General features: G+C 37.0%; 1 protein-coding gene across 1 annotated transcript in view; it reads left to right on the top strand.

Moving 5' to 3' along the window:
• Positions 1-10,729, top strand: part of LOC107751901 (dynein heavy chain 5, axonemal-like) — a 122,326-nt gene that overhangs the window by 35,659 nt on the left and 75,938 nt on the right. Inside the window, exons 41-47 of the mRNA XM_016567673.1 lie at positions 107-260; positions 385-531; positions 2,714-2,955; positions 4,868-5,044; positions 6,415-6,619; positions 7,456-7,598; positions 8,785-8,919. Coding sequence (XP_016423159.1) covers positions 107-260; positions 385-531; positions 2,714-2,955; positions 4,868-5,044; positions 6,415-6,619; positions 7,456-7,598; positions 8,785-8,919 — 1,203 coding nt within the window. The remainder of the gene's footprint in view (positions 1-106; positions 261-384; positions 532-2,713; positions 2,956-4,867; positions 5,045-6,414; positions 6,620-7,455; positions 7,599-8,784; positions 8,920-10,729) is intronic.

Raw genomic sequence — 10,729 nt, 5'->3', positions numbered from 1 at the left:
ATATATATATATTTATATTTGAAACTTTTATTTGATTGATCATTAGAACTTACACCAAAATTACACTAAGGGAAAATTTTTTTTTATCTCTTCGTTTTTCTACTAGGTAACTGAGGCTGGTCTAATCAATCACCCACCATGGAGGTTAAAGGTCATTCAGCTATTTGAGACTCAAAGAGTTCGTCATGGGATGATGGCACTAGGACCCAGCGGAGCAGGAAAAACAACCTGCATTCATACCCTGATGAAGGCCATGACCGGTGAGAATTAGATATTAGACACAAAAACCAGCTGGCCATGGTGTTACCATCAATATTTAATAGGTAATGTAAACATTACATGTTTTTAATTAATGTTTGATTTTGACTGTAAATTCGTGTCTAGATTGTGGCCAGCCTCACAGAGAGATGCGCATGAACCCTAAAGCTATAACTGCACCTCAAATGTTTGGTCGACTTGATGTGGCAACCAATGACTGGACTGATGGAATCTTTTCCACTCTTTGGAGGAAAACACTGAGAGCAAAGAAAGGTAGATCACCTGTTAAAAAAAAGGAATAGAATATGCATGAAGCTTTTTTCAGCTCTAAAAACTGTATTTCCTGAGATTATTCACATATACAGTGCCCCCCACTAATATTGGCACCCTTGGTAAATATGAGCAAAGGCAGCTGTGAATATAAATCTGCATCATTTATCTTTTTGATCTTTCATTCAACAAAATTCACAAAATTCTAAATTTTCATTGAAGTAAAACAATTGAACGTGGGGGGAAATTCACATTTTGAAATAAATGTTTTTCTCCAATGCTTGTTGGCCACAATTATTGGCACCCCTAGAAATTTTAAAACACCTCTGAAGTATATTCCCATTCATGTTTACATTTTTGTCCAGCCATGACTTCCTGTTCCACAGGATCATAAATATGAGAACACATAGGCCAAATTCCCTTAATCATCCATCACAAGGAGTAAAACCAAAGAATATAGTTCTGATGTGCAGAACAAGATTTCTGAGCTTCACAAAATAGAAAGTGGCTGTAAGAAAATAGCTAAAGCTTTGAAAATACCCATTTCCACAATCAGTCAAGTCAAGTCACCTTTATTTGTATAGCGCTTTATACAATACTGGTTGTGTCAAAGCAGTTTTACAGTGTTAAACAGGAAAATAGTTTGTCAATGATGCAAGAAGACAATAACAGAGTCATTTTTCAGCTAAAGTCAGTTCATTGATGATTCAGTGATGTCATCATCCAGTTCAGTTCTCTTCCAATAGTGTTTGTGCAATCAGTCAAGCGTCCCCAACTAAGCAAGCCAAAGGTGACAGTGGTAAGGAACCAAAACTCCATCGGTGACAGAAATGGAGAAAAAACCTTGGGTGAAACCAGGCTCAGTCGGGGGGCCAGTTCTCCTCTGGCCAGACGAAACCAGCATGGCGTGGTTTAATTCCAGGATTCAGGGCAATCAGGGCAATAATAGGCAATAATTACGAAGTTCCAATCAACTAAAGATGTTACAAATCTGCCTGGAAGAGGATGAGTGTCTATATCGTCCTCATGCATGGTGAGGAGGAGAGTTTGAAAGCCAAAAAGGCTAAAGGCTCTCCAAGGATCACAGCTGGAGAATTGCAGAGATTAGTTGGAAGCCTAAAAAAAAATATAATAATAATAAACAGCCCCTACATCGCCACATGTTGTTCAGGAGGGTTTCAAACAGGGATAAAAAGTACCCCATGCCCACGATTAAATATATTGCTGGATCTTTAATGTTGTGGGCCTATTTTTCTGCCGGAGGTCCTGGACGTCTTGTTCAGAAACATGGCATCATGGATTCTATCAAATACCAACAGATAAAAAATCTAAACCTGACTGCCTCTGTTAGAAATCTTATAATGGGCCGTGGTTGGATTTTCCATCAGGACAATGACCCAAAATCAACACAAAAATGTGTCACTGAGCACAAAATGAAGCTTCTGCCATGGTCGTCTCAGTGAACTAGAGAAAAATATTTATTTCATAATAAGACCCAACCCCCCCACACACACACACACACACACACACATTTTCCATTGTTTTACTTCAGTGATAGGTTAGGATTTTGTGAATTTTTTGAATGAAATATCAAAAGGATAAACCATGCAGATTTATTTTCACAGCCACCTTTGCTCATATTTACCAAGAGTGCCAATATTAGCGGAGGGCACTTTATCAAAGTAACCTTAAAAGTGTAAAGCAGTGAACATTAAAATTATTAAGTAGACTTGGCATGTCTGGTCTGAAATGTGCAAAAACACTTTTATTTTTAAGGGATTAAGTGTTTTAATATATGTCAGCAGAGCCCCTCAGGGCTTTTTGATCTGGTTAGTTCTGTAAAAAAGCTGATGGTTTCCAAAGTGGTTGAAAAACCTCTCAAACAGGCAAAGGCCATACTTTGCCCTCCCTTTACATAAAAGGCAGAGATGTATAACACATGAAAGAGAATGGTTTATTTAAATGGGGAAAACACGCTGAAGCCTATCAACTGGGCTTTTTAAATCAATGAACAAGTTCAGACATCAAACAGGCCTTTAGACACTAATGGGCAAAGCAATCAGCCATGAGGTATCAAATGTCAATCATTGATCATAATGACTGACGGAAGCCACATCATTATGCTTTTGTGTATCTGTATCTGTATCTGTTTCATTTCTCATTTGTACTTCATTTTTGTGTATAGGGGAACACATATGGATTGTCCTTGATGGGCCAGTTGATGCTATATGGATTGAAAACCTAAACTCAGTCCTGGATGATAACCGCACACTGACATTGGCCAATGGTGACCGCATCCCCATGGCCCCTAATTGCAAGATTGTGTTTGAGCCACACAACATCGATAACGCTTCCCCAGCCACAGTGTCCCGTAATGGAATGGTGTTTATGAGCTCTTCTGTCCTTAACTGGAGCCCTATTTTGGAGGTGGGTGATGAGGAACCAGTACTGAATCATCCTTTTTTTTAGGTATTGTATGTGTAGATAATTTAAGCAGTGCTTGAAGTGGGGAAAAATGTGCCAGTACTCTCTTGAGTGACCCCCCCATATTGTATTATCATATGTATCATTTATTATATTCTTTTGAATAATATGCATATAATACAATATAACAATATAATATAATCTGAGATTAGCCTCATCATGTTGTAGTATACATAAAAAAGTATCTCCTTATCAGATAGTCAGCTAATTTAAATTTAAATGACATTAGCACTAAAAATCACAGCTGTTTTCCCTTTTCATGCTCGCTCATAAGCTGTGTTACTCGGGTTGGTTCGCCGCACTCAGTGAAAATAATGTAGAGTGTGATGAAATCCGAACACAAATCAGAGGAGATGCATTCAAAATGCATATTTACCAAATGGAATATATGATAAATGAATCTCGGCTGACAGCTTGTGATTGAATCACCGAAAAATGCACTTTCATACTCTGGAAAAAGGGCTTCAGCTGCTCACGGACAGTGACTCTGATGCTTTGACGCTTTGTCGTATACTGGCAACACAGGAAAAGTGCTGGTGCACAAGAAAAAGTGGCGGTACACTAAAGATTAAAATTTAGATGTGCCGGTACTGCATACTGTTACATACTGGCCTTCTTAATGCACTGAATTTAAGTAATCAAAAAAAAAAAAAACTATTACCTGTCAGAGGATTCTTGCTTCCATTACTTATATGCATAAAATCAACAGAAATAGTTCACTCATAATGAAAATTCATTTACACTAGGGCTGCATGATAAATCGCATGCGATATTTAATGCGCATCTTGTCAGAAAGCCGGTTCTGTAATCAGCGGTAAATCTTTATCGTGCAGCCCTAATTTACACCATTGTTTGAGTGTTCACTTTCCATGTAACATAAAGGAGGCATTTAACTCTTTTTCAAGTCTAAGTGACTGTAAAGCTCTAAAAAAGACAAAAAAAAAGGTATCATACAAGTATTCATGATTATAAAATGGTCTTCTGAACAGTAGTTTTGTATGAGGAAGAGACCAAAATTTAGGTGGAAAATCTGTTGTAGCTTTCAAATTTCAATAATGCTTACATGTTTCGTGCATGTCAGAATAGGCCAAAGGACACCACATTGAACATCATAAAGCGCAGGTTTGAATTGGCATAAGGGTGAAAGAGACTGGATAACTACACCAAAAGAGATTCCAGTATATTGCTTGGATTTTAAAATTTGAATGTGAGCAACTGATGACAAGAATTTAAATTTTGAGGTGAACTATTCTGTTAAGTTGTCTATTTACTCAGACATTTCTGTGTTTGACCTAAAGGGTGAGTTCAACCAAAATTTAAATTCTGTTGTCATTTATTCACCCTCATGGCAATCCAAATCCATAAGGATTTTGGTCATCAGTTTCATCATATGAAGCAATCTTGCCTCTACAGAACTTGAATGAAATCGCTAAATTTGAATGTTTTTTGAAGTATTGAAGTTTTAGGGGGAATGGACGTTCAGTGGAGGAACAAAAGTCTACAAATATATCCCTCCACATTTGCATCATAGAAGTGAAGAAAGGCATCCACAGAACCACGAAAGTAGAAACCAATGGTTATGCTAGTTATTCCTTTTACTCCACTCTGAATTAATGGAGTCTAAAATTCCCAAGGCATTTCGCTCTGTCTTTATAACAGACTTCAAAGTGTTCAACTGTTCAATGGAAGAAGAGTAAATGAGGGAGAGCCAGAGAAAGACAGAGAAGAAGGACAAACTATTTTTGAGCTCTAAAGGATACTTCATTTAATTTCTGTGTGTGGACTTCTGTCTCCCACTCTCTGTGTGTTCTTCCCAACAGGTTTTTTATTTGTGTGTTTGTGTGTGTGCTCTTAGGGCTGGCTGAAGAACCATTCCCCTCAGGAAGGAGTGGTCCTGAGGGAGCTCTTCTCCTCCTCCTTTCCTGAGCTGTATCGGTTCAGCGTTCAGTCTTTGCAGTATAAAATGGACATGCTGGAGGCCTTCATCATCATGCAGTGCATAAACATGCTGCAAGGACTCATTCAGCCCAAGGTTGTGATTCAACAGCTGTAGTCCTCATTAACCCAGATTTTGCAACCATGAAAGACTGCCTACTATCTTGTAAATCAAAAATAAGGGTTTTAAACTTCGATTTCTGTCATTAAAGAAAAGAGCTGTAGTCCAGTGGTTAATACATACACTTTATATTAGGGGTCACCAATTAGCGGACTGCAGTAATGATCTTTTGGCACTATATCCTATAATATTTTTATCTAACCCCAGACCCTTTACGCTCCTATCATCTAGCAGTCTTGTTTCCCATAAAACTGCTAAAATAATACGATTTCACTGCATTTCATACAGTGATATTTTACTTATATTGACAGTGGTTGTCATTAAACTGAAATATTGGATGTTTTTTGATCAGCTGAAGAAAATCAGATATGTCAACTTATTATGATATTATATAACATAAGCAAAAAAAAGCTTAAAACAGTCTACAGATATGAATATAATGAATTCCTGACCAGTTTGAATATTCGACCCATGCAGATTTTCACCTTATCTGAAAGTGATGAATATGATTAGAATGAATTGTTCCCAGTAAATGTCATGCATTATCCCTCACACTGACATTCGTAAAGCATTTAGCTATGAGATGCACATTATACAACCCTATTGTCACCACACTATCATTATGTGAGAATTCCGGCCCATTTAAACATGAGCTGAATATACATTATACCCACTGGCTCTATAAAAAAAAAAGGACCTGTAACCTTCAAAAGCACTTTAGGCTTGAAATAATTCATTTTTACACAGTGTGCATGGTGCCCCAACAATACAACTTGCAAATGATTGTGACATTTCTGTCAAGGACGATAAAGAATATTAACACTTCAGGCTGTTAAGTCAAAAAGAAACATTTATTCCCAAATGCATGGCCTGAAATGTATTCGTTTATGAAAACAGATTGGTGCAGTGGCGTCTTTTCCTTTCTTTCATTTATATGAAAGAAGCATATTTATTGTAAAGTGGACATACTGTAGTCTAGAATTTTTTTTTTTTTTGGCCTTCTGAAATCTACTTACAATGTTAGCCAAAGCTTCATATGTCACAATCACTCTCTCTTTGACCTTTAGAAATAAATAGGCTTTTATTTATTTATTTATTGCAAGTGTGATATGTATAATTAAATGACATTTTATGTTATGATTGGCTAGCCTTCTCGCATGTGAAGTAGCTTACAATACCCTTGCCAAATATATTATTGTTTTTTTTTTTTTTGGTTTGGATATGTTTGATTAAGCATAATATCTGTTCTCTTAGTTTATTGTGCAAAAATAAATAAATAAATAAATTATCAGGCCTATGTGCTCTGACAGACTTTTGATGATGTCTTTGATGATGTAACCCATCAGGAGCAGGGAGGGGAGCTGTCTCGTGAGCACATGGAGCGTCTGTATGTCTTCGCTCTGATGTGGAGTGTGGGAGCCCTATTGGAACTGGATGATCGAATGAAGTTGGAGAGATGGCTCCGTCACCATGACAGCATTCACCTTGACCTTCCCAACATCCCTCCCCACAGCGAGGACACTATGTTCGACTTTTACGTCACTAATGATGGTATCTAATATACTTGCACACCTCCTTCTACCCAGTGTTATATTTGCTTTATTTTTGCATCTATCACTCAATACATTTATCTTTGTCAATTATGGTTCTGTTTTCTACAACTCCTCCATTTATCTAAAGTAATTAGGTAAATTGTAATTAGGTGAACTAATCAATATAGAAACTTCTGCCTTCATTGATCTGCCTTAAATTGGAAAAAATGATCTATAAATTGGAAAATTTATAGTTTTTCCAATGACAAGGTAAATGACAAGGAAACACTAATTGACCATTTTTCTTCTGTACAGGAACATGCAAGGAAATTACTCCATCTGTCAGTACAATTCAAGCAGCAGGCTACAGAGTTTCTCTGACATTTTTGTATAGAGAGGCAAATTTGCAGGCTTATGGAGAATACCGAATCTGTAGTCTGCCTCCAGACAAATCTGACACTCAAGAAAGTTTTGTTTAAAACTGATTCTGTTTTTGTTGGGTTTTATGAGTATATTCCACGCTGACTTGTTTTTACAGCTAAAGCATATAACAAAATAGCTTAGACCCAAAAGTCTCTAGTTCACAAGGTCATTTAGAATTGTTACTGCAAAATATTGTACACTTTGCAATTCAAATAGACCCCTAATTGGCAGCATTCATGTCTAAATAAGATAAACTTTCCCATCCCGCATTTTCATGCCAAAAACTCCACTTGTGAGTCGGAACCAGAGCTAATAACCCTATTTAATTATAGAACACATTGGCTTTTCGGTCTGGAATTTTAATGAAGGTGCTTGCATTATGCTCTATTCAGAGTGCTGACAATGGAAATTTAGCTATTGTGTGTTTTGCAGGCCACTGGGTTCACTGGAATACCAGAGTGGAAGAGTATATTTACCCACCCGACTCCATACCAGAGTATGGCTCCATACTGGTGCCCAATGTAGACAATGTTCGCACTGACTTTCTCATCCAGACCATTGCAAAGCAGGGCAAGGTGAGCGCCATTTAAAGTTCTGTGTGATTACTTGTACCGCATCGTTTTTGCAAGATTACATGCAACTGACTGCAACTTCTTTTGAGGGATTTCATCATTTTACTAAACTTTGAATGAACATTCATTCATAAATTAATCAACTACTTTTTTTTATTATTTTGTTTGCTGTGAGACAGCTGTGCACCATAAACCGATTCATAGTCGTAGTCCACTGTTTTGTGCATTTGATTCCAAGTCTTCAGCATAAATGATAAAACTGTATGAGGAAAAGGTCCATAATGTATTCATTATGCATAGATAATTGTCCCTATCTGCTGTTACATTCAACATTGCTTTTGTTTAACATTCAAAATTGGAGCATTAAGCAATTTACGAAACAGATTTGCAGCAATAATGCTAATTGACATTAGCTGTCTAGAGTGATACGCAACGCAACATGCCGAATTTGAGTTACAGCAAGTTTTTACTTGAGAGATGCAAGCACACCCTGTTGGAAATGCGGACCAGGGAATGGCTTGCCATCAGTAACTTTAATTGCTTTCTGAAACTTATGCAAAGTTAACCTTTGCTGTCAGAGCACTGACACATTTATCATTTTGTGTATTTTGATTTTGAAAGCTTTTTGTCATGTCTTGTCATGTCACATTTATCTGCCTGTTACATATTTTATATTGTCAAGAAATGGTGACAAGAAATGTGTTAGGGTATGTGCAATTGGGAGCATATAGCATGATAAAGACGCTAATTCAGTTACTTTGGATATTAAAATATGTTCTCAAAACCAGCATTAAAAAGACTGCAACAGGCTATGTTTGTTAGAATACATAGTTCTCATTATTCAGTCCACAAAAATCTGACTGAACACCCATTAGCACCGGCTCTGGCACATGAACAAGCACCATTTTGGTGGAATAGGGTTATCTGTTTCTTTGTGAATTGGCCTGCAATTGTAGATTGTATTATAAAAGCCTCTGGGTCTTATAAAAGCATTATTAGTGTAGGTTCTCAACAATTACACCATGTAGTGCTGCATTATTGATTCCTCTGAGTGAGGCTTGTTTAAATGGACAGCTACTTTGTTTGTCATCAAGACTTTTCCTGTGCTGCCAGCACTATGATTAGCTGTACACAAGGACAGATGGTCGCCCTCTCTGGAGTCTACTCACATTTTCTTCATGTGTTTCAGGCTGTGCTTTTGATAGGAGAGCAGGGCACTGCCAAAACTGTCATCATCAAAGGCTGCATGTCCAAATACGACCCAGAGTCCCACACTGCCAAGAGTCTCAATTTCTCTTCTGCCACCACACCTCTTATGTTTCAGGTACATAAAGACAATGTTTTCCCCCAAAACATGTTCAGTATTTTGCTATCTTTGTCTTTCATCAGCAGGTATTTGGGTAACATTTTCTATGCACATATATGCATGCACAGTGTTGTAATGCATTTATGATGAAATATTCATTTAATATTTGGGGACTAACTAACTAAAGTTGGGATGCTAGTAACTACATTTTAGTACCAAGACAGTAGGTCAGTTATTTTTACAATAGTGTATTTTTATTTTTTTTATTTTTTTTTTTTAGTAATATGGCTTTAAAAAATTATAATAAAATAAAATAAATAACAATGTAGCATGACAAAATACTGTCACTGTTTTTTATAAGGTATTGTACATAAAGCATAAAAACTAAACTGCCTAAGCTACCACTGAAATCCAATACATTATAGTTTTAAAAACAAAAGCTTAATTTGAGTCCCTGCACTGCATTTTACAACATTTTTGTGGAAAAATATTTAGTTATTTAATACTGCTCTTTAGCACATATTTATTAGTTTATTTTTAGTATTTATTTATTAGTATTTATTGGTTATATAATACTGTAACTTTTATCATAGTGTGCAGTGTGTTTTATGCATGGTACTTTTAAAAGTATTATAACATATTACTGTGGTTAATACTTTTTATGAAATGTAAGAAATGAATGCATTTATTCAGCAAGGATGCATTAAATTTATAAAAAAAAACAGTAAAGACTTTTACAATAAATGATTTTGAACTTTCTATTAGCAAATAATCCTGAAAAGCATCACAGTGTCCACAGAAATTAATTATAATTATACGGTTTTTGAGTCACGGATCGGATCGTTTTTTTGGACCAGCAAGAAAAAAAGATATTTCAGTGTAACTTTGCTTTCCATTTATTACTTAAAGCTTAGTACTTCTTCGATACCACTGCAAAAACTACTAACCTAACTAATAAAGTTCAAACATGATTAAAGACAAGTGAACAGCCAGTAAAAAATAAGAACAAATACACAAAGAGTCAACTACGCCTATCTAAAACGGCTCATTCTAACACGCATCATCACGATGTGGGAAGATTTGCATAACGCCGCCCAAATGTTCACGCAAAGAAAGAACGCGTAACTTTTATTCTCGCTGTAGTATTGTTGTTGCCGCCGCCGCCATGTCGTGAAGGCGCTGTGTGTTTTGTTGTGAAAGCGAAACTACTTTGTTTGGCCTTCCAAAAGAGGACGATATCCACTTCGTCATGCCTGGAGCTGATCCGTGCTGGTCGCTGAGGAAATACATCAACTTCGCGATGTGGATCGCCGGATCGGCTTTCACCGTGGACGAAGCGGAGTCCAACCCGGGGTCGTCACATGTGGTTGCCGCAAGCACGCCGGCCGCTCCTTTGTCGAATCCGCTGGCGATGCGATGCAACGCAACGCGTAAAAATACAGTATAAGTCATTATAATCCGTAATTATGTCCCCACTTGATGCAACAAATGCCTCGTTTATAATGGGTTTTAATGTTTTTGTCTCGTTGCTACGGCCGGGACAGGGCATCACAATATGGTAAGGGGCGTAACATTTCCGTCACACGCTTGAGGAATTCGGCCAATCACAACGCACTGGATAGCTGGCCAATCACAGCACACCTCGCTTTTCAGAACGATGAGCTTTGTAAAAAGCGTTTCAAAAAGGCGGGGCATAGAGGAGAAACAATAATGTACAGTATGTGGAAAATAATGTGTTTTTTTAACCTAAAACCGCATAAACACATTTCATTACACCAAATACACAAAATAATGTTCCTTTTAGCAACATCATATGACCCCTTTAAGT

The sequence above is a fragment of the Sinocyclocheilus rhinocerous genome, unplaced genomic scaffold (assembly GCF_001515625.1).
Source record: "Sinocyclocheilus rhinocerous isolate Xijiao unplaced genomic scaffold, SAMN03320098_v1.1 scaffold752, whole genome shotgun sequence".
NCBI classification, from domain to species: Eukaryota; Metazoa; Chordata; class Actinopteri; order Cypriniformes; family Cyprinidae; genus Sinocyclocheilus; species Sinocyclocheilus rhinocerous.
This window is presented reverse-complemented; position numbering and strand designations above follow the sequence as displayed.